Source organism: Pagrus pagrus (assembly GCF_965226575.1).
Source record: "Pagrus pagrus genome assembly, chromosome: 17".
In the NCBI taxonomy this organism is placed as follows: domain Eukaryota; kingdom Metazoa; phylum Chordata; class Actinopteri; order Spariformes; family Sparidae; genus Pagrus; species Pagrus pagrus.
In genome coordinates, this window is record NC_140201.1 from 24,627,769 (window position 1) to 24,652,747 (window position 24,979).

General features: G+C 41.9%; 1 protein-coding gene across 1 annotated transcript in view; it reads right to left on the minus strand.

Moving 5' to 3' along the window:
• foxo6b (forkhead box O6 b) overlaps positions 1–23,931 on the minus strand; it is a 43,800-nt gene extending 19,869 nt beyond the window's left edge. Inside the window, exon 1 of the mRNA XM_084380400.1 lies at positions 22,495–23,931. Within this exon, the coding sequence (XP_084236526.1) occupies positions 22,495–22,992 (498 nt within the window). The 5' untranslated portion in view covers positions 22,993–23,931. The remainder of the gene's footprint in view (positions 1–22,494) is intronic.
• Positions 23,932–24,979: the final 1,048 nt, after the last annotated feature.

Genomic DNA, 24,979 nt, shown 5'->3' on the forward strand with positions numbered 1-24,979 from the left:
TGCTTCCAACCAATTTCGTGCAATGTGCAAACATGCTGTAACTGTCCCAACCAATTCAAAGTGCTCCTCTCTGTCTCTCTGGTTTTGATCACTCGTCCTCTCTTTCTCTCTCAGTCTGTTTCTCATTGCAGGGGAATGTGGCGTCTGTCTCATTGTCACAGACGCTGGGAAACAAGAAGCCTCATCACCCTCATCCTCATCTGATGCTCTCCTCTTCCCTCCCTTCACTCTGTCTCACACACACACAAATGCACGCACGCACACACACACACTGCACAGACATGGCTTTATTGACTTATTCATGCATGGGTTTGTTTCGGGGGCAGAGCTCCTGTCTGCCAGTCTGACAGACACCCCGTGAACCCTCGAGACTCCCCTCCCCATCTTTCTATCCACACACACACACACACACACACACACACACACACACACACTCTCACATTATCCCATCCCACCCCCACCTCCCGCCCGTGAGCCCCTCTAACCCAAGCATGGCACAGGGAGCACTAGTAGAGCAATCGGGGGTTCACTCAGGTTTCTCCTCCAACGTTTCCCTCCTCCTCTGTCGTTTCCCCTCCCCTCTTCACTTTCTACTTCTCTTTTCTCTCTCTGCCGGGGAGAAGGGGAAGGTATGCCCACATTTCCCAGAACAAAGACAGCCCAATTAAGTCAGTTTGAGTTAAGGTCTGTGTGGCAGAGAAGGATCGGAAGCGAGGAAGCTGAAGAGAGAAAGCGGCGGCGGAGGAGCGAACGGCGAGGAGAGGGGAAGAGAGAGGCAGTCTAACGAACAGGGAAAAGAGGGGGTAAAAAAGAAGTAAAAGACGAGAAAAAAAGAGGAGCGCGAGTCACTTTGTAGCGGAAGCGGGTCGACTTCGTTTTTAGCTCCTCAATGGGAGACTATGAAATATTAATAACTGCTCCAGCCATATACTTCAGAGGCCTATGGTAAAACTTAAAGTCTAATGAGACGCTGCTCATGAATTGCTAATGGGGATGCTGGAATGTGTGTTTTTTTGTGTGTGTTTGAGTGTCTGCACATGTGTGTATTTGTGTGTGTGCGTGTGTGTTTGTGTGCGTGTGTGAGTGTGAGTGAAGGGGGGGTCAAGCTGGTAGCTGAGGGGTGGAGTATAGCAGAGCGTTCAGTCTTTCAAAGAGTAGACGAGAAACTTCATTAGAGGCTTGAAGTTCTTCCTGCTGCACATCTAAGCGACGTCGCGTTTTCTTGAACTGAGAAGTTACTCGACTGTTCTCGACGGTCCGACCGCAGCTAACAAAGTTTAAAATTGTCCTGTTAATTGAAACAAAATGGAAATAGATTTTGTTTTACTTTTTGTGTGTGTGTGTGTGTGTGTGTGTGTGTGTGTGTTTGTGTGTGTGTGTGTGTGTGTGTGTGTGTGTTCTTTTATCCACAGTTAGACTTGTTTGAAGAGCGAAAAGTGCTGCAAGAAGTCAACGTTTCCTTGAGAATTTTATTGTGGCCTTCACCACCTGATTTCATCATGCTGCTTACACATTCTTAATTAGGGGTATAATAATATATTTCTATGTATTTTTCATATAATTTTTGATACCACACGGAAACATTCAGATAGATAGATTTTTATAAAATAAAAATATAACAAGGTCTGTTTACTGTGCGGCATCAAAGTTGATGAAGTTCTGGAGGAGGTGGAGCTATGTGGGTCCTACAACAATATATTGTTTAACACTTAAAAATTGCGTTGAATAGACAATATTCACCATAAAAAGTCGCCTGTTGAGAGTCCATAAGTTCTGGCTAATGGCTTTATAAATGGTTAATAAATCATTTAGCAATGCATATGCTATAAGTCATCGTTGACAATAACATTTGGGTGGTTAGGTTGTGAAAAACTGATGGTTATTCTCCTCTAGCAGGACATTTGTTCAGTCTTTTTGGCTGCAGAGCATCTAACCTGCACTCCATGTGTCAGCTGTCTATACAACATCAGGTTTGATAGCTAATTGCGAAAAAAAAGAAGAAGAAGAAAATCAATCAATGAATTGACAATGACTTACTATTTGTAATTCCAAGCGACTTACTAACTTTTGCTGATGGCATTATAATGTGAGAAATAATAAACCCCTGCTATTGCAGAATTCATGATTTACTGTTCTTTATTACTGACCTATTATCATTTATAAGTGCAGACATAATGGCCGATTAGTAAGTGAAAAACTAATAAGCTTTTATTATTGACTTGGCTATTAATTACTTAGCAGCATGAGAGATCTTTCACAGGCTGGCAGCCCAAAAGTTATTAATGACTTGTAACTCATCTGTGCAGGATTTATAAAGTTATTAGTTACAATTTATAAACCTTTAAGGTGTGCTATATGAGGGAGCAGAGGATAATACTCTACCATAAACACTATGTATTGACAGAAAATAACAGTCTCTATTATATATGCCCCAGTACAGAACGCTCTGTACCCCTCTATAACTGTCTGGTATTGGTCTGCAGGCCAGATATTCCATACAGCATTAAAGTACCTGGCTGACTCTCCCAGTCTAATCTGTGCCAGAGCCGGCAGGCGTCACGTAGCCTTCCGTAACCCCAGCTGAGTGTAATGGCAGGGCTGAGCCATCAGCTGGGGGATTCAGGGCCGTGTGCAGGCTGGGACTGAGGGGAGCCCAGGGGTGTCGCCCTGCATCACAGCATTGCTTACTGACCTCATTTCTTACCTCCCTGAAACTCCCCTGGCAGGGCACTGATGTTGAGATGCTGAGGCAGGAATGAGCCAAGCATGCTTACATAAATTGGTATTTTATTAGAAATCAAATATGAACAAGTGGGAGTCTTCCAGTGATATATAATGGATTGATTGTAGAGTGGATCAATACCAAACTGAATGTCTATTGGTATAAATTACCCTGGACTGATTCAAATAAGCTATTTTAATCAGATTTCCATATGCATGACTGTTTATTATTAGTAAGGGCCAATTAGTAATTAGGAGCAAGAGCAGCAAGAGAATACTGATTTAGTGCTTGAGCACACTCGATGAAAGAATAGAGAGAGTTTCACTTATTATTTTATCGAGAAAGTAGGCTACATCCAGAAGCTGCAATTTGGAGATGTTGCTAAATATGTGAAGTGGCGACGATTTATTTCTGAGCACCACTGGAGTGTTTTCTACCTCATCTCAGATTGGCTAAAGTGTGCATAAATCCATTTAATATTAGGAGAACATCTCACCTACCAGCAGGTTTGAAAATGTTTGGATTAGTGTTGGCAATCAAAACCAATATTAATCAAGCCTCAATCGCTGCATCCAGGTGTGGAGCGGATCCAGAGCAAAATTTGAAAAGATGCAACGATAAAGAGAGGTAGTTGTGTTTCTATGAGATATGCTGAGGTGAATAAATAGTTTTTTGAACGCATAATTTGCGTGAGACATTGTTTGCTACAAATCCAAACTAATAAGGTAATTTGATACTTTATTGATCCGTTACAAGAGATAGGCTAAAGGCGCAGGTACAGTCTGAAAATGATGTGGACAGCAGACGTGCAGATGGTTCTGTTTATACGACATTAGGTGCCAGAACACACAGACGTGTTCAGACACTAGATTTACGACACACACATTATAAAAACTATAAACTCAACTATAAACTCAAACCAAAGACGTAAGAAAAACAAATAAAAGAAATGATTTGAAAGAAATAATTAAACAGAAAAAAGAGATTAATGAAACCAAAGTGATTACATTAATATGCCACATGTATTATAATAACATATATAACTGTGAAAGAATTGTGAAATTATTTGTGCACAATCCAGTGACATACACACAAGGGCAGCTAGCAATTCTTAATAAATAAAAAATTAATACATTAATTTATTAACAATAACATTAACAATTCATTATTGTGATAAATTTGATTCATAAATCATTTTATAAGCAAGTTGCCATACTGGTTGGCCGATATTATCAGCCACCATTGGCCTATCGCAGATATATCAGTATCGGTGTATATATTGTCTGATATGTGCTGATGTGAAAACTTTCTTTTTCATGCAGGAAAACAATGCTTGAGATTATCTATAATTATTAAATCACCAGTGAAGTTTCCTGTTTCAGTGCACGGATGTCTTTGTAGACAATAAAGTTTCATGTTAAACTGTAAAATGCCTCTGTTACATATCTTTGTCACATTTGAGTGATCATTGCCAAAAACATTTGTGTATCAGACGAAAAATTGAGATCAAATTTTCCTAATATCAGTATCGACCTCGCCCCAGAGAATCGGTCGGGCTTTATTTCTGCTTACAAATGTTAAAAAGGGGATTTAAAGTAAGGTGATACCATCAAAATGTGACAAAACAGTGAAATATGCTGGACAAAAGTTCTCCGAATGTCTCAGTTCAGCAGCTTGTTCTGCTTAACCGACAGTCCAAAAGACATAAGTGTTCAATTTACAGCGTATCATGTTTGAGAGGTTGGAACCAGTTTATGTTTTTGTGATCGACAAATGATTTCAAATTGATTATCAAAATTATCAATCAATCCATCTATCAGTTGCTTCAGCACTTATACCTAGATGTATACAGTTGGAGATATTTAATGTGCAAACTAAATGTAATAAAGTACAAGTACCCTTTGGAAAGTTGGTTTGAAAAGACATTTTGTAAACAATGCATCATGTCCTCGGCGCTGACTGCTGAGATTGAGGCATTTACCACGCTTATCATGTCAAACCTGCCTCATCATTCATATGACTAATACATTCCCACCTCTATTTATGACATTATTTCTTTATCAACAAAAAAGTTTTCTGCCTCAGGCAAGCAAAAAACTATTTTGTGACACTGCTGGAATTTCACTGATATGTGCCATTTTCTATTCAGCCTGTCTCATTCAATATGTTGTCATTTGCATAAAAATGCATGGATGGTAAGTCAGCTGCTTCCTGAGGATGCTGCATAGGACGAGCGCTATCTGTGGATATACCGCGTGGTCTATTTGTGTGTTTGTCCTCTGCTCTACATATATGTCTGTTGACATGTGAGTGAACAAATGGGCGTGATTTGTTAAAGCAGATCTATCCGTCTCACCGCGAGTGCTTACGCAAGTTGGCGTGCATGGTGCATGTGTGTCACACATGCATTGTAAATAAGTAGCGTTAGAATGTGTAGGAGTTCATTACTCCTGTGTGTGTGTGTGTGTGTGTGTGTGTGTGTGTGTGTGTGTGTGTGTGTGTGTGTGTGTGTGTGAAGGGGAGGAGGGGTGTGCAGCCTTTCCGCATGAGTGGGGCTGTCAGTGGGCATCAGTCAGCCAGGCAGCGACAGGCGGAGCAGATCATTAGCAGAGACGGAGAGGGAAAGGGAAAGAGAGGGAAAGGGAGAATGGGGAAGGCGAGGGAGAGACGGAGCGGAGGGAAGGCCTCAGCGCTGCGTCTTTAATATCCGTCTTACGAGAATTACACAGACAGGCCCGTGTACTGCTCAGTCACGCAACCGTACCGCTACAACCGTCCCGGTCCCCTCTGTCCTGCCATCAGCTTCATTACTGTAGGTTACAACTGCAATCACATCTGTCAGTATCTCTAGAGGCAACCTGCAAATTGACAATATTTATTGATCATATTGCTTAAATAAGCCTCTGATACAGCATTTAAACTATCAAGTGACATTTAAACTGGACTCCACTAAAACAGCTGATGCTATAATTAATATTACTGCTGATAACAGTCGGGCTATAATAGTATCAGGCCAGAATAATGTACCTAGATTCAGATCAGATTTATGTCTTGCTATCAGCTGTAGTATTGATCAAGCTCAATCAATTAAACTTCATCACATTAATCAGTGATGACAGACTTACTCCAATTATTGTAATATTGCTAAAGGTAGCAGCAATATAAAAATACAAAATGTCAAGTCCTGCTTTAAAACGTTCAGCGAGTACTGCACTTCCACAAGGTTGAAGAACTTGAAAGAATTCACTTTTAGTCCCTAGTATGGGTCAAGCACCCAACAGCCTGCATCCTGCAATTCCTACTGTGCAACTTGAGAGGGCATTTTTGTCAGACTTTCCAGGTGACATCATCAGGGTTATCACCTCAGACTTCACAAAACTTATTCAACTCGACAAGAAATCTGTGTAAAAACCACAATCATTTTCTTTGAGATGTAGTGAAGTAAAAGCAGAATGTAGCTTAAAGTTAAGTACATTTGCAGCATGAGCATTGGTGAACGAAGGGCTGAGATATACGATGTCCTAATTAAAGGGTAACTCCACCAATTTCACACATTAAAGAGTGTTTACAGGTCTTGGGGAGTAGCACTGCATAAAAAGTAGTATAAAGCATTCTGTGGCTCCAGAGGAAGCTGCTTGTAATCTGATAAATGGCCTCAAGAGATGTCAATCAGTGGCTAAGTTGCATTGTGGGTAATGTAGGCGCCAGGTTTTAAAAAGGAAAAAGAATGCATGGAAGAAAACAAGTGATATCTCTGGTTCTGTGGAATCAATTTTGTTCATGTAGTCAAATAGTGTTAAAGTAGTGAAATGCTAGACCAGAAGACTGCTTTTTTTAAAACATTGTGTCTACATTACCCACCATATTATTAGTTATATTATTAAAATAAATCATATTTTATGATGTCAGTGTATGTAAATAGTAAATACATGTAAATACATGCTTCGGTAAAGTACAAGTACTTCAGAACTGTATCATTACACCACTAATTATAAGTGTACTTTGGTATATTTTGTAAGTAAATGTATTCAGTGCCGCCTCACCACTGATCTCCATCCCATCAGAGGTCACTGTTAGCACAGAATACATGATAAAAGCCTATTATGATCCCAGTATATTGGTGTAACCCTATCCTTAACCACAGCCAATTAGACAAGCCTTCACTGGGCCTCATTTCCAAAAGCAACCTGCCACAATTTGTTGGGAAACACCAGGAATAAAAGCTGGTGTTTAGTCTGGAGATGTTTTAGCAGAGTAATGAGGAGAAGAGAAATATACTTGTGTGATCCAATAAAACGTCACATGAGAGACAATTATCATGTGTTCTCACTACATTAGCAGGAAAGCAAACAGTGCTAACAAATAAAATAACCTCCGGCATGTGTTTAGCAACACCTAGCGACAGATGACAACCTGCTGCAAACTTTGACAGCGCTGTACGTAATAGTTTTTTTTCACACCACGTTCAGTAACTAGCTCTCTCTATCCATCCTCGTCACCTTATGTACAGTGTATAGGAAGACCTTGCTTAAATCCGCCACTCTCCTCCACAACTCAGCTGCTTTGCATTTTGCCCTTTCATCGTTCAACGGCTGGGCCCATAACTCATCTTTTAGTGCTGCATCTTGTGGTGACCACCTTCCACTCAACAACACCATTAAACAGGCAGATTAATGCTGCTATTAAATCCACACATCGACTTTGGTGGCACTCATCAAAGACAGTATATATGACTAGCGGTATCAAGGATTTGATGAAGTCAGACTTTCAGAGGGCCAATAAATCAGTTAGGGAGGTGCAATCTAACACTTCACAAGGTAGAGGCTGACACAGGGGGAACAGATACCAGACAAGTAGGACTTTACAGAAAATGAACACGACGGGCATGTGTACAGCTGTGCAAACACTGAACCTCAGTTACAGTAACAGGCACTTTGATCAGCTTGTCGTGTATTACTCGGTCTTATAAACATACATGATTACCTCCATTGTTGCATGTTATTAGCAGGCCAGATTAACCTGTTTGTGGGCCTTGGGGCAAAACTGTATTTTGATCTCCACCTAGCACTCTCTGTGCACCATGAATATCCTTGTGTATATATTGCCTATAGCATAACACACATGACAGCTTCATTATAGGCCCAATCACCCAGAGGCCAACCTGTAAACTAAATATTCTGTTAGTGGTATTTAGATTCGAACTATTACATATTTGGATTGAACACAACTTTATTCAGTAAATACCCACCAAGTGAGCAGAATATACTTTGCTAACACAGGTCTTATAACTAGATTTTGACAAAGGTCCTATACATAATATTAATCAGATCACCTATACCATTTGAAATGTGACTGTTAAAGCTGTTGGGGCTCTTGGTAATAAGAAGTTGTTGTTTTTTACAACTAATGCTGCAGGTCTACCTGCTGAAATCTGATTTTCTTCATTTTTTGGTGGATCTGTTAAAGGTCCAATGTACAACATTCAGTCTCCACCAGACGTCCTGAGCAGAGAGTGACGTCACACTCCCTCTCTGTGTCTCCTTACCAAGCTTCTCTGTTTTGGATAGCTGTTCTGGCCGTGCGTGAATGTACCTTCAGAACCGTTGGACCGCCCCATTTATAAATAGATGCAGCAAGCAGGGTTGCCAAGTCTGCGTTTTTTCCCGCAGAATTGGGCTACTTTTGAAGTGTTGAAGGTTAGGTAAACCTAACTTTCATGCAAATGCTTCTGACTCTGGTGTTAAGGGGATGCTTCCTCTGTGCACATGTTGCTGCTGAGAACGGTGGACGGTGTGGCCGACACGCCAAGTATTTCCTGGGAGTGACACTAAAAGGGCTCGTCCTCTTTGGAGCACAAATGTTCTCAGTAAATTTGAAAATAGATGCCATGCCTTAGATTTAAAATAAATTCAGCCATCTTAACCCGAAGAAAGTGATCTTACTCCTCCTCTTGCCGCACCCAGGCCCGTCCACAGAAATGGCTGGGCCTCTGAAAAGGTCCAGTGAATGGGCCCTCCCAAAATCTGCTTTACTCATCTCAACACATGTTGGATGTTCTTTCTCTTTCACTGCAGAATGCTGTCACTTTTATCAACATTGCCCTCTTCCTGACACATGGCGGTGACATCTAGCTACGAACATTAGCTGTAACGTTAGCCTCTTCAGCCTGGCTGGTAGCAGCTTTCTGAGCTGACTGAAAAAGTTGGTCATTATATTATTATTTGGTTCTAAAGCTGTTGCCAGCTCCCTTTTTTATTCTTTCTTTTCAGGAACCCAGATGTATGTGCTGGTTCTGGCACTCCAAGGAAACTCACAAGAACTTTAGAAAGTAGTTTGTTTGGATCATTCAGTTTCTCAGGTCCCTAAATTGTTTTGTTTTTTGGTTGTTGTTGTTTTAATAAGTGATGGTGAGTATTCTGGTTCATAATAAAATGTGGTTGTCATTCAGGTGAGCTGAATTGCTGGCCTCCGTAGGCCCCTTTGTCAGTGGGCACTAGAGATCTCTCCCCTAACGGCCAGCCATGGCTGCACTACCTCCAGATGTTGTTTTGAGCACAGTTTTCATTCACTACAACAGCCAATAGGCTACCGTTCCTTGAGCACTAGGTGGCACTTAAGAACAGTTAAAAGAGAAAAGGCTTTGTGCTCTGGGTACTTGCTCAATAAATTGAATTGAAATCTGCCATTTAATTGTCATATTTCATGTGTACACTGTGTAGGAGTGGCAGTAAAAGAAAATCCATGGGCTAACCAATATCATTATAAACCATTCTCTTGATTTTTAGGTAATCTGGCTAGTAGCCTGTTTGATAACCTACTGTAGTGTTGGGTGAAGAGACTGAAATACTTCAAAATATCCAAATACAAAATCACCATCTTAGGTCCTGGTACTTACAGAGCAAAAACTAGCTTTAGCTAGATAGCTACAAGTTACATATTCACAATTATATGTGTTGTGTTTCTCAATTAGCTGCTGGCTACTAGCCAGGCAAGACAGCCAACTCCTCTCAGGCGACAGTGTTTTGAAAGCTATGAAACAACCTTTTTTTCTGTTTAAGTAATCTAATTGGACACAGATCAACCTTATCAGAACATTCACTTAACAGAATTGACCTGGCAGCAGTCTCTTCACTTATCTCCTCCTGTTGTTAGCTTTGTATTTACCCATTATTTGTGTACTGCCAATTCTCCACATGCCAGAGGTGGTTGTTGTGACTCAGCTGCCTCAGATGAAGCTAACCCCGAACTTGCTCATCTGTAAGTGAATTCACCTTTAAAGAGAGTCTTTTTAAAGACATGGCAGTCATGAGAGATGGGGGCCCGCTCTGCAGGAGAATAATAAATCAAGCCCTTCTAGTGGTGACCAAACATACTGTAGACCTTATGCAAAGCTAGGTCACTGCTGGCCATGGCTGAAAGATTATCCTCATAAAACTTTGCAGCACATCTATTTTCTCTCTCCACAGCGGGACTACAATACTCAAAAGTACATCTAAATCAAATAAATTCCACCAGACACAGACTACTGTGGATTTAAGTGCAATTTCTGTGGAGGAGCGAGCTTAATCTACGGCCACAGATTTGAATTTCTTTACGTGAGCTCGGAGCGATGGAAGTCACGGCAGAGACACTGAGGATGACAGGACAGAGTTTAGATTACAGAGGAATGAGAGAGGGGGAGACAGAGAGGGGGGAGAGAGGGAGGGAGGGAGAAGTAGAGACAGAAAGAGTCTGGAGTTCATTCGAGGCTAGCTGTCGTCAGGCTCGGCGTCAGCCATCACATGGGCAGAATGCTAAACGCCGAGCTCTGAATCCTGACCTATTTTCATCAAACTGACACAGAAATCCACTGAGAGGCCGTCTTACGCTGCTAACCTCTGTCTGCCTCCACGACCGCCCTCAGCAAGCCATCTCACACACACACACACACACACACACACACACAAAGGCGCACACAATTGTACGATCCGTACATACTATAATACAAATCTGCTTAGCCATGATTTAAAACTGTTTAATGATATTTGATTAATAGTCTCCAAAATGACTTGATCGTAAATTATTGCCACTCAGCTCCAGCTTGAAAGGCTTTTATTGTAATTTGTCCAAATATGCCGTTGGACTGATGAATATTCATTAAGTAAAAATACTCTTCCCTGACCCTACTCTGCGCTGACAATAGACAGGAGGCATGTTCTTTTTCTGTGTCTGCTCTCAACTTGACATCGTTAGCAGACACCTTCCCGGCGTAGCAACTGCTCTAACAGAGTTTTTTTTTTTTTTTTTTGACAAAGACAATGAGCAAATAAATCTGGTTAAAACACACCAAATGATCCCGCTCTTAAGGCACTAATGGCTTTCATTTCAACTGGCTTTTATCAACTATGCTCAAAGTGCAATTATAGACATCTTTAATGAAAATGGATTCAATTGGCAGCAAATGAATGTGACTTGATTGATGCTGAACATCACCTGAACATGACTGAACTACGCTGAGAACAATACGCATTAAGGGTGATTGATAGTATTGTAAATTGATGGAGTGGAGCTTTTTACTAATATGCCCTGTAACACTGCAACCATTCATTTGAACATTTGCAGCATCTTCTGGTATACAGATCTATTTTTAACACTTTTCCCTCCATTTCATATCTCACATGTTACTTTGTAGAAACTTTTTTGGCCTTGGGCCTCATGCGAGATGCTTTTGTATTCTTACCCTAAACCACAGATCTCTTCAAAATGAGGTTTGCTCATACAAATGTTCGAAGTCGGATTCACCAAAGTCTCTTAACTTGTCTTTTTTTGTTGTTGTTGTTTCAGCCTGATGAATGCCAACAGTGCATTAGTGACAGTTGACCATCAGCATAACTGAAGCACCCGAATGCTACCTGTTCTGCTCCATTTGTGAGCATGTTTAAACTCTTAAACCCTGTTCACGTCCTAACTAGCGTTAAAATTATGAGAGAGAAAAAACAGTGACCTACTTATTCCACCTCTTGATAGAAATGGCTCATTTCACTTTCCTTATGAGAGCTAGATAAGAAGATTGATAGATCTGTCATGTGTGTACGGTAAATAGGCCTATTGGGCTAACGTCTGCAGCTGGTTAACTTAGCATGAATACTGGAAACAGTTCAAAGGTAACAAAATGTGATAAATTAGAATGTTTCAATATCTTTTCTTTGATCCAAACAAAAATGAGATAGTAAAGCCTGGATTTTGTTGGATTTTCTCCCCTGACTCTCAGAAAGAAAGTGAATGAGCATATTTTCCTAAATCATTCCTTTAATAGCAGTGATATGATGTGGTTTCAATGGCCACCATTCAAAAGACATTATTTAAATCAAGTTCATTCATAAAAATGTCACCCAACAGTGAAAAGAAGACACAGCCTCCTTTACTGTAGGTGTCAACACTGCATCTGAGTCGTATCATCAGAAATGAAGAAGGAATGGTTTGAAATCAAGTTAAACGCCAAAAGAAAGTTTTGCCAAAGCAGAGTGGTCCATGATTACTGTAAAGATAGATATAATGGGAGGTGGTTGTGAGAATTTTCCAATGACTGAATTGTACAAGTTGTCGTGCATAAATCCTCACATCAATTATATGTTAAATTCATTTTATTTTCAGCCATGTTTGGATGGCAGTGTCTGTAGGGCCACTAATTTTATCGAGTCGGAAGTATCTACATTATAACCTAACCGTTACTTCATAGATTACCATGTAATTACCATGTTACCATTCATTTTGTACGGACAGTCATGATCCCATAGGAGCCTACTGAACTGAGCCTAATGACATCAATGGCCTTGAGTGAAATGTCTCTAACTAGTGGATTGGTCGACATTCATGTCCTCATCAGGATGAATTTGAGACTATGACCATTTGAAAACCTCAGCTGTGCTTTGTGATTAGTGATAATTAGCAAATGTTAGCATGCTAACATGCCAGGGTAGGAGCAGGAACATTATATCTGCTTAATATTAGCATGTTAGCATTGTCATCGTGAGAATGTTCATAGTTAAAAGCACTGTTGTATGAAGCTTTTACAGAGCTGGTAGCGTGGTGAACAAGTCCAAATTCATTTTATTCTTCTGTCAAACAAGCTTTTCCTTCTTCTTTGTAGAAAGGCAGACTTGGAACACTCGAGAGTTTCTTCGTAATCCAGTTTCTATTTAGGAAATTCTAAATATGAGAACATTTCAGAATGCAACAAGTTGTCTTAAAGCACTTTTATGTACCACTTCAATCCTTTAGTTTGAATGGGTCTTGGATAATGAATGCATACTGTAAATTTTTTCACAATAAAAGCCCTAGCCCTGGCAGTGTTGGCGCCTTCCTCACCTCACTGGGTTGCAGGACCATTGACATTCTTCACTTCATTTAAACTAAGTTGAGATAAAAGTCACAGATTCCCACACACTTAGTCCAGTCATTGAGCTGCATTCCTAATTGTGTGGTTTTCTTTAAGAAATCTCTAAACTTAAAAAACCTCTTTCTTTCAAACAGAAAAAGCTCTCCAGTGATGTCTCCAAGGAAGCCCACCTACTGTATCATGACTGGAACAATTTGAAGAGCAAGAAAACCATCAACCAAGATATCTGTTTTGACTTGAAAATTGCATGCTACAGGTTGCTAATGCCTCCTTAGGTACTTTGTACCTCGAGAGGCAATAGTGATTCACTGCAGCATCAAGACTCCCTCAGTCCAACATGAGTGAATGAAGAAGAAGCCCTGCCCTGAGGACATATATTGTAACCACCCACTGCCTGCAAGAAACCACGCCGCAAAGAAAGAAAGAAATAGAAGAAAAACTAGCGTTAACATTGGTTGGCTCTCCTCCGCCTGAGACAGCTATTGGTGAGGGAAGATCTAAAGTTTGATGCTGAATTGGCAATGTTACTTCTAGACTGGCAAACAGCTGGTAAAGCTAATGTTGGCTATGAGCATTAGCTTCTGAAGGTACGTTTTAGTTTTAATATGTTTGCTAACTTAGCTGTTTGTTGGAAAAAATAAATACCCATGGGACTCTGTATTTCCTTGTGGACACCCCAACTTTCTGTGATATGATATGAATTCAACAGGTGCCAATTTCTTACGTATAGTGCCTTTAAAATACAAACACCGGGAAGGCTATGTTTAGTAGCAGGATGAAAATCACATCAGTCACATTCAATCATATCTCGGTCTGAACAACATATCTTCAGGAAGACAGGATTAGGGTTTGTTCATACTTCATTCTCCATCATCTCCCACTAAACATAGGTATCATAAATGTGTCCTGTGTTAATTTTGATTGTCTGGTACAATCACCTGTGGGAAATCTCTGAGTAATAACTTCTCTGTGAGATACCTGAACACTGTATAATTAAACACAAGCGTGACGATACTAAGCAGCAGTCGTCTTGTTTTTACACGCCCTCCTCACTTCAACACAACAGAAAATCTGGGGTTGAGAAGCCGTGATCCGGGTCATCTAGCTCTGCGGTGAGAGGTTCACTCTCCAGCAGCATTAATCACGGAGCCGCTGTCCTCCGACTGATTACCTCCCATCCATCTTAGTTTGCCGAGCCCTCCAACAGGAGAAAGCCCTCATGAAGATCTGATTAAAAATGTAAGTGACTCATAATAGGAGCACATGCCTGGCCTTGGAGACGATACTCCGTGATCGTCATAAGCTAAGAGTGGGATTTATCTACTCATCTCCAAATGTCCATTCACCTGCTCCACACATAGATTTGCTGTCAGCGAGGGGACCTGCTGCGAAGAGGTGAGGTCTGGAAGAGAACGAATGGGTATCTGCGTGTGTGTGTGTGTGTGTGTGTGTGTGTGTGTGTGTGTGTGTGGTAGTCATTTGCAGCTGCAGACAGAAGGGGGAGTGAATTTGAGAGTGTCTGAGAGGCACATCCTGCCTGCAATTAAGGTGGAATCAGAGAGAGATCTGCGCTGCCTTGATAATGAGCCTCATCTGAATTATTAACTAGAGCTGTACCCCCCGGACCTGGACTCCCATCAGGCCTTGCTATACAACAACAAGAGCAGATACACACACACACACACACACACACAAATATACACACACTGGAATCTTCAGATCCATACAAACCTCTATCAAACCCATTTGAGTGTGTGCAGGAACTCAAAAACGAATCCCATTTGCAGTAAAAATCAGGGCAACACATTACTTGAAGTGTTGCTCATAAGGCATTATAAGGCATCAAAAGTCCATTATAAATAAACACACTGTGAGTGTATGATGATTTATTAAAATCAGTGCATTGTATAATGAGTACAATATGCAGAAAGTTAGGGGGGTTGAATACTTTATGAAGCAACTGTGTCATTAATCACATTAAAATTTAGTGCAATTTCAGATGCATGATTACAGTATAACATTTTTCTCTGATTCCAGTGGGATAATAATCAGCTTGGTGCTGTCTGTGAATTGATGGACTGGGATTGTTAGAGTGACTGTAATTCGAAGTCATCCCGAACAATTTTCAAAGACTTCTGTCGCTCTTTATACGACTACACAAGAGGGGCACTTCAAGATGTGATTCTAGAGGAGTACCTACAGCGTCGAACTGAGAACAGTGTGCCACTGATCAGGCTGCCGTATTAGACGGATTGGGAGTGAGAACGGCTGGCCCGAAAGGTAGGAAACCAGTAAAAACCAGTAAAACATTGATACAGCTTGCTTTTAAAAATTCAGAACAAATGTTAATGTGTATGATCTGTTAGGGAGCTAAAAACAAAAATACTGGCAATGTGAATGACATTTTCAACAGAAAATGATTTGTAGGACATGAGCAAAAATGATAGAGATCCCCAGTTATGGTCGTTGAAGGCCTCGTTAGTGGTGTAACGATACTAGGTGCTGACCTGTTCCTGAGTCACAGTCTAACAGTGAGGACGGAGGACTGAGTGTTTTTCGACTAGCGCTCTGCTCATCGTCCGAGCCAGACACCAGAACATTTTGAAGCCCTGAGGTCTGCTAGACAACACGGAGAGAATGTGTGCTGGGCCGACATTTTACGACACACCACCAGGCACGATTCCCAAGATCCGCCTGCCTGACTGACTGTTCTGTGTCTGGACTCGGTTTTCTCTCTGGAATTTCCGTCTGTAGAGTGTTTCTCAACATTTTATTCCAGCTGATTTATTCCAACTGATTGAAGTGTGAGGGCTGAGGGCGAGAATATTATGTTCTATTCCAACCACTATGACTCATTTAAGCAGTGAACACCCCGCCTCCACTGTCGGTGCATCCCTTGTTTACATCCCAGCCCTTCTCCAGATTGAAGCGATATCTGCCCGCGTTCTATTCTAATGCCTTTTGTAGCTCGGCATCAACTGACAAGGCAACTGATCCTCTCGGATCAAAATCTGTCTATCTCCGCATGGCCTCCTTTCCATTCAAGCCCTCAACGACTCTGCCCAACTGTTTTCTCTCCATTCACAGCACTGATCAGATGAGTTTTACCATAGTCTCAGATTCAACAACCAACCCCCTTCGCCTTCCAAATTCCTCTTCCCATTCCCCGCCCCCGGTTAACCCAGCGCCAAGCCCGCCAACTCGAGAGCTGCCTCTCCTTCTGCTGGGCCTTTGTGATAATAACAATAACTGTGTAGCAGTGCAGAGGGCTTTCTGTTGAGCCCGCGCCAGGCCGGCTGGCACAGGGAACCCTCTAAGCCTGTTCTACCATCTCCAACCAATTCCCCTCTGTCTCGGCTGGCACTGGAGCATCACAGGCATTAAGGCTGCTATCAATGTGCTCAGCAGCAGGGGCCACCGCCACCACTCTCGCGCTCGCTCTATCTTTTCTCTTCCCGCCTCTCTCCCTCTCCCACTCAATTCTGAATCCAATTCAAAAAAGGTTTTATTGGCAGGACAAATAATACCTTGTTCTTCAAAATGTCTCCTTGCCTCCTCTTTTTTCTCTCTGTCTCTCTCTGTGCTGTGTACCTTATTCTCTGTCTCTATCTCCTGCAAGTAGAATCTCAGCAGAACAAGGTGATGGCCATCAGCGTGGGCGGTAATACTTTACGTGAAGTGCATTGTGATGCATTACAAGCAGATTAGAAGCATATTAGAGGTAAAGATCCACTTTTGCTCTAAGTAATGAGGGAGAGAACAGAAGGTAAACCAACCTAAAGTCAGTCGGTCTATTTTTAGGGCTGACGTATCTTTAGAAACTGTCATTTAAACAGTCTTTCTCTGCATTAACATCCTTTTTATTTTCTATAATAGATTTTAACACTATATTTTTTTGCATTCATTATTCCTAGATCCTTCATAGATATTTGTGTGAGTGGTGTCATAAACTCTAATCCCCAAGTTTAGTTTCAGTACATTACCTACGGACCATCTACAAATCTATATTGGTTGTGTTGCCGAGGTTAACTGCTGAGCTTTAAAGCCTTATTTCTCACTTTTCTTCCAGACACATTAAACATTCACAACTAAATAAGAAGGAAAGTTGGACTTTTGGAAAGAAAAGTCTTTGGATATTATTGGACACATCATCCGTTTCCAACCAGTCTCTGGCCGCACTGAGAAGAACACAGACAAAAACACACAGAACGCACTCGCCAATTTCACAGAAATCTCTCATATGAAAGTACCAAAACTGTTATAACTCTATAACTCTGGCAGATTATTTTGGGTGCATGAGGGGCCCTACAGTGTATCACCTTTAAAATGAATTATCATCTACCAATCCTTAACAGGTGTCTGTTTTCTATATGTTCTTTCTTCGATAGCTGACAGACTTGCTAAAGAAAATGCCAGGCGAAGGTTGTTGTACCACAACGCATCATGTAAGTGTTTACAGTGTATGGGAGCTTTACATATATTCCATATATTTACTTTACTTACATTTAGTCTCCACTGCACCTGTCCATGTACTAGAGTTCTGCACAGATCTCAAACATTGATCCTAACCTGCCCCATGCTAAAAGCTATATATCTTTTTTTTTCATACATTACTGAAAGTGAGAAAAAAAATCCTGCATCCGTCCCTTTGTCGGGATCTGCAACAAACATTAATGGGGTCTATTGTGGGTCGTGGACATGCGTTCTGTAGTTTTTGTGTAATCCTGCTGACAAACCAACAAAGCAACAAGGGTGAAAACATAACCTCCTTGGCAGATGTAATAAACCCATGTGCACAAAACCTCACACTTTGCCAGAACCCCGAGAGTTTGGGTCAGGTATCAAAACTCTCCAATGAATAGGTGTGTGGGGATTAGTAGATTTAAACTGATCCAGCCATCAGAATCAAATGTTGCCAGCTAACATTTCTGCAAACCACTAATATATTCACATTTGTATGACTCATAGGCTACATACCTTATTTCAACAATACGTGTCATTTCATGTTCACACCATGTGTTTATGATGTTACTTTCCTATATGGAAAGCTTAGGGGATGGTTATGGATTTACATGCGAGAAGGCTGTGAAGCCAGTGACCGCAGTTCAAGACTGTGTTTCAACATTTGTAAGCGCAACAAACAGGTATTTTAAGCCAAAACATGATCTTTTCCTCACCCTAACCAAGTGGGTTTTGTGCTAAACCTAACCAGACCATAAGCACAGAGAGTCACAACATAAAATTGAGAATTTAACCTCAAGAAATGTCAGGTGGCAACATGAAGAAATGTAAAGTTCCACCATATAGTCGTGGCTTGCAGAAATGAACAATGCCAAAATGTATTCTGATAACTGGGTTGTCCAAAGGTTTCCCAGAGTGTTGCATTCATGAGCAGTTACATAGCCTGAAAATAAATCACTCCCCTAATACATACTGTGATTCTGAAAGTAATTCTCCTGTATTATTGCAGAAATCTGTGAGTAAAAGTGGAACAATTCCTTTTAGCTAAAGAGTAACTAAAAACTAAATCCCTTTTTTTGGTTAGTTATCATACAGTTACTTTACAACACATTGAATTTGTGAATGGGGTCTGTTCCGGTAAGAAGAGGGTGTTAAGTTGGACATAGGAATGAATGCTTTTCTTAATTATAATTGATCTTTGTGCGTATTGCAGCTTGTGTGTTCATTATATCACTGATTACAACAGTCATACACCCACAACTTGCCTTTAACGTGCTGCTGTGTGAAGCCTTCAGGTAGAGTCAGTGAGCTCCTACCTGCCTGCACCGCGTTACATCTGTGTACAGTACAGCCTGCAGACAGGCCACAGCTCAGCACATCCATTCCCACGCAGAGCCACTTGTGAAATGAACACCACATCGTGTGTGTGTGTGTGTGTGTGTGTGTGTGTATGAGTGCAGACCCCCGCATCACAACCACCACCGCCACCACCGTGACCACCTACAGAACTGAACTCACTTCATATGACCAAACACAGCCTCCCACCTCATATGCAATAACAAACACTTGACCGCAATTACTGAACCACAGTTGGAGAAATCCATACATAGTCTTCATGGTAACCTGCCAGATGATTAAGCAACACTATGTGTGTGTGTGTGTGTGTGTGTGTGTGTGTGCAGCCACAATGAAAGAAATCTATACGCTACCAGTGGACACAAGAAGAGTGAGAACACGTGAAAGAAATCCAATTCACCGCTGTAGCGTTAGTGCTTGACACTTAAACAAGTGAGTGACACCTCAACAGTGTGTGTACAGTATGTGTGTGTGTGTGGTATTAAGAGGCAGGAGAAGCTGCCGGCCCAGATGAAGACAAAGAGCCCAGCGGCTGAATTGAGCAGCAGCTCTCAGACAGGATTACACAACAGCTCTTAAAGACTGCTTTTAATAGCAATACTCTGACTGGATCTTATTTCCCTCCCACTCACCCCATCCAACCATCCATCCATATACATCCCCACCCACCCACCACCCCTCCCCGAGTCAATCTAAGCAGAAACATATAGGAATGTGTGAGAGTGTATACATATTGTGTGTGTGTGTGCGTGTGCTTGCAAGCGATTCTCCGTGTTTCAAATCTCATTAAAGTCGCTGCCAACTGTTACAGTCCAACATGTGTGTGGATGTGTGTGTGTCTCTCTCCTCGTGTGTTAGCATGATTGAAACAAGTTGTTTTTCCCCTCAACTTGGAGCCGCTCTCCACCAATCAGCTCCCCTGCCAGACTAACCAATCAAAACCTCTGCGCAAAGCTGGAACAGGAGTGGGTATCAAGCTGGGCATCCCTGGGCAGCACAAACACGGCCCCGGGTATTAAGCCCCGCTTTAAATCCAATTTTTAAAAAAACCCTGTACCGTAAAGATTAGAGAGCGGTTGTTGCCGCAGCACTCGGACCTAAATCAAACGGTGATTTTATTGAGATTAATCTGCGTCTTAATACTGCTCAATTGGACTGTGGTATGGAGCTAAATGAGATGTCTTTGCAGGGGGAAGCAGTGAAAAAACATTGTATATGAGAGGGACAAAAAGAAGGAAGACAATGGCACTGTAAGGATATGATAACATGACAGGAGAGGCATTTTGGATCAACTCAATGTCACGCACACAGATGGTGTGAATACCCTGTTAATCCCACTGCAACTCGTGTTTCCCCTTCCTCTGCGTTCACTCTATGACCAGGCTGCGTCAGAAAAGCAAACCACACAAGAAAGCAAGCCACAAAAGTTCAAAAGCATTAAAGAAATAATAAAGGGGCAGTTACCATACCTGCAACACTCCCACTTTGTGTGGGAGTCTCCCTTTTCTTTAACCCTTTATCCCACTGTGCTCCCGATTATTAAACCTCACGATTTCATAGTGATACAATCTCACATATGCACTATAGCTCAAGCACTCCGCTCTCCTCAGTGTGTGGTTGAAAAACGATGAAACAGGTCCCAACAAGAAGAAATATGCACCAGATTTCACTCCACATATTGCCAGACCTCCCTCTTTTTGTGGCGTAGACTTAAGATGTTGACTTCTTATGTACTTTTTTATTTTATTTTACTGTCAGTGATGAATTCAATGCTTAAAAGTAATTTTTTACGTCCTTGTATGTATTCTATCAATCCGTGGTGTAGGGTAATGTGGGGAGGGACATTGAGCGGAGCCCATTTGAAAATCTCCCTTTTTTTACAGCCAAATGTCGGCAGGTATGATTTTACACTTGAAGCTCAGTTAAACAACTGTATAATGTATTCTGTCGTCGCTGAGGGAGATTTAAAGTTTTAAAAAAATAACCCTGATGATGTCACATTGATGTCACCAGGGTTATCTCAGCTTGTGCTCGAGTCTTAATATTAAATTAATACATTTTAATGGAAAAACTGTGTTACAAGTGTGGGGTTTGGAAGATTTTGGCAGAGAGAGTCTAACAAGGAAAGTTATTGAGTTCCATTATGGGAACTGTAGGACAAAGTGTGTTTGGAGCTCGACCGATACAAGGGACTAGAAGTCAGCAAATCTTGGCCTCTGCTGCTCAGTTTTCTTTCTTTAACATGTCTGTTGTGACTTAACCAACTCTGTAGAAGTGAGATCCTAAATCACTGGAGGAGCCCTTTAAACGTGTTTCCGAGTCACCTTTAAGGCTGTCCTCATGTTAAAAGCACCTGTTTTTTTAGGCTCCTGAATAGAACAATGTAAGTGAATCAGTTGCTGTCAAATTAAACAAGAAGGGAGTATTTGAGGCTACTCCCCTGTTCTGTCAAAGTTAACAGTTCGTGTCCAGCATTTAAGAAATTCCCATTAACTGCAGTGTTGACCCTCGTGGCCCTTTGACGAAACTCCCACTACAGAAAAAAGACCATAAAACACAAGAGGAGACACAGCAAATCAGACTTTCACATAAAAGTCATTCTCTGATTCTTCTTCTTTCCTGAAAAATCTGATTAAAATATGAATTACTTGTGTTTTCACTACTTACATATTATCTCAGATGTAGGTATACAGTGTACATTTATTCAGAATTTACTAAACTGTCATTTTAAGTAGTAGAGCTGTACTAAAAAAAGATAAAATAGATGAAAATTCGATAAAGTTGTATGTAGAAGCAAAACTTTGTCAAACACAAAGGGTAGTATGAAGGGAAGCTCCAGTACAAGGCATGGAAACAAAAGACCATTAATCCTCACACAGAACGGGTGGTAAACTTAAGTAGATTACAGCAACCAATCTATTAGATTAACCTCATATTAATTTGAATTTAAGGGATAATCTGTAGTTACATCTGTTTGCTGTGACACCCCATGTCATCATCTCTTGTTATTGTCCTTTTAAACCCCTCGCCTTGTGCCATGCTTTCGCACAGCCTGTGCGTAAATTAACGTGCGCGCACTGGATAGCAGGGGGGCGGGGTGGCTCCAAATGGTTTATCCCGAGCACCCAACCGGCGGCATGGGTGACGCTCCAAGTCGGACCGAGGGCACACTTTGTCCCCCGTGTGACCCGATAGCGCAGAGTAATACTGGCTTGGAAGCAAACGCTTTACCTATGCGTCACAGCGCGTAATAGTTACCTACCCAAAAGGAACCGTGGAGAGGGAGATTTCGGCTCCTTGTGGCTACTCCTATATGCACAGGCTGCAATTCCTAAATATGATGAACTCAGTGAACCCTTATTCAACCATGCTCACCGCCCCTTTCCACGCACTGTAGTGTGGAGTGACACGGGGACACGCCACTGACATAAATTGCCGGGACCAGGGCTCAATTATGTGGCTTTCAAATATGCAGAAAAGGAGTTCTGCTGCAGACACAGACTAAGACTAAATATAGTGCCGCTTCTCCACTAAACCTTCACCATGTGGTGTCAGAAAATTCTTTCATGTGGCCTACCTTCCATCCGGCTGAACTGTTGCTGTCGCCTTTATCCTTGAAATAAGGAACAAAGCGAACCATCCAGTCATAGATTTGGGACAGGGTGAGTCTCTTCTCCGGGGCGCTCTCGATGGCACGGGTAATGAGGTCTGCATAAGACATGTTTCCCCACGCGTTCCGCCGGGAGGACTTGGCTTTGCGCAGCTGGCCGGCCACGTCGAGCGCAGCCCCGGACATGCAGGCAGGAGCGGCCACGACCGGGGCCGGGGCGCCGGCTGGATGCTTGATCTCCGCCGGTGCGCCGCCTTTTCTCTCGGCCCGGCACGCGGGCACGTTGTACTGCTCCACTTTGACCGATGCCAGGGCCAGACCTCGGCTCGCCTCTTCTCCCCCGGGGAAATCCTCGGGACACGGCAGCGGCCAGGTGCACGACCGCGACCGACTGTGAGGCTCAAATTCCGAATCGATATCAACCTGATGCGCATCCATGCCGCTGTTCTTCATCATCATCAGCATGATGATCTCCCGCTGAACAGATGTCAAAACCGGGCAAGGTCACTATAACAAAAAGCCTGTCAATTTTGACGTCTGCCAGAGAGTTCAGATGCCCAAAGTGGTCCCGTGTACAAAGAAAAGAGAATAAATGAGTATTGTTTCACACACAGAGATGATGAACCAGTATGAAAAAGCCGGCAGCGGTGTGGGATATTATCATTCTCCTCAGTGCAACAATGTGGCATCAGGACAGATGAAGGTGTATCCGAGGCATCAACAACAGTATCAGTCTCTCTTCCATGTTAATTGCACAACACCGGCTGTGTGGCTGCATGCAGGACCAAGTGACGGTCAAACATCCATTATGAAAGGCAGACACACTTGGAGAATGTCTGTGTGTGTGTATGTGTGTGTGCGCGCTGGCTCCGGCTGTAGCAACAGTTGATCCTTCTGACAGATGAGGTCCAGTGCAGGTTCAAGGAACGCTTATCAAACTCCACAAATTAATAGACTTTATGCTTTTCTCCAGGCTCTGATCCCAGCTTTACTGGCGTCTCTCTGCAGATTGCTTGGTGACCGGCTTCAGCTGAAACTCACTGCGAGCGCAATTACTCCCTTAGAAATAGAAACAGGCTCTCATGAATCATTTATATGAAGCCGTGAATTTCCAGACGAGGGAAAAAAAAGGAGCCCTCATGGATTTGATTTGGAGCATCCTCTGCGTCTCCTCCGCGCGCCGCCAGACGCCTCACTTGCTGTAGTAGATATTTCTACCTTTGTCTTTAGCTTTCCGTTCACATGTCACATGGGTGCCGTCTCTCTGCCTACTGCTCTGCCTTTATACTACAAGCCCGTGTGTCTCTGAAGGCTCCAAGCCACTTAACTGTAGCTTGGAATAAAGTGGAATAAGTGCTGCTTCCATATAATTGGACGCCGCCTGGATCAAGTCACTCCCTCCAGAACAGGTTTCCAGAGGAGGAGGAGGAGTGTGTGTGTGTGTGTGTGTGTGTGTGTGTGTGTGTGTGTGTGTGTGTGTGTGAGGGGGGATGATATTCCCAACAATACAATTTCTGAAAGCAGTCTTTTATATTCACCATATACAGACAAATGTAATCACATATTTGTAGTTTATCCTCTTTTCTTACATGTGGCATTCACCATGAGTTTTAATTCAATTACTGATTATTAAAGATAAACGTTAACATCATGTTCTTTGTTTTTTAATAACCTAATTAGCAAAGGACTGTCGATCAAATCAATTAAGGCAGGCCTCAACAAAGAAACTGGTCACTGAGTAAAACACGTGTACAGCTGATAAATGACCAGAAGTGGATCCTCTACTCCCAGAAGCAGAACTTTAGCAGTACTGAGGTCATGAACCTTTCCATTGCACCTCCGCCAACAAAGGAAGAGGCTCAGTATTTTCTTTTTTGTATTAAATGTAAGCTGTTGAATTTATTTCTACTTTCTCTAAAAGTGAAAATGCTTTTTTTGAAAGTCTTCTCCACAGATTCTGGAGCTCTCATTTGTTTGTCATTTCGCTGGTCTAATTCAAACAGATCTAGTCAAAAATAGCGGATTTATAAATTAACAGCAGTGTGTGCATCTTTATTGAACGGAAAATAAATAAAGGTCCATTCTGTTAAACCCTGAGTTACCGTCACTGGCGTTTTGTTTTGTTTTTTTAAGTCCAATACAAATGTTTTCAAAGTTCATGAAGTTCTTGCTTTCTACAGTATTTGCACTTGGCAGCTTTGGTATGCTAAAGGTTAAAGAGAGCGGCTATGGCAAATAAAATGTGGTTACGGTATGTTTAAGCATGCGTAACTAAAACAACTGGTTAAGATTAGGGACAGATTGAGGTTACAGTTAGGAACACCGTATCCTCACAGTATGTGACGCGAGCAAGAAAATCATCTTGATTTTATTGTTTCCTATTGGAATGTCCTAAACAGCCACGCCCTGTTTCTATTTTCATTTCAGTCACTAACGTTGAAAGTGCAACATG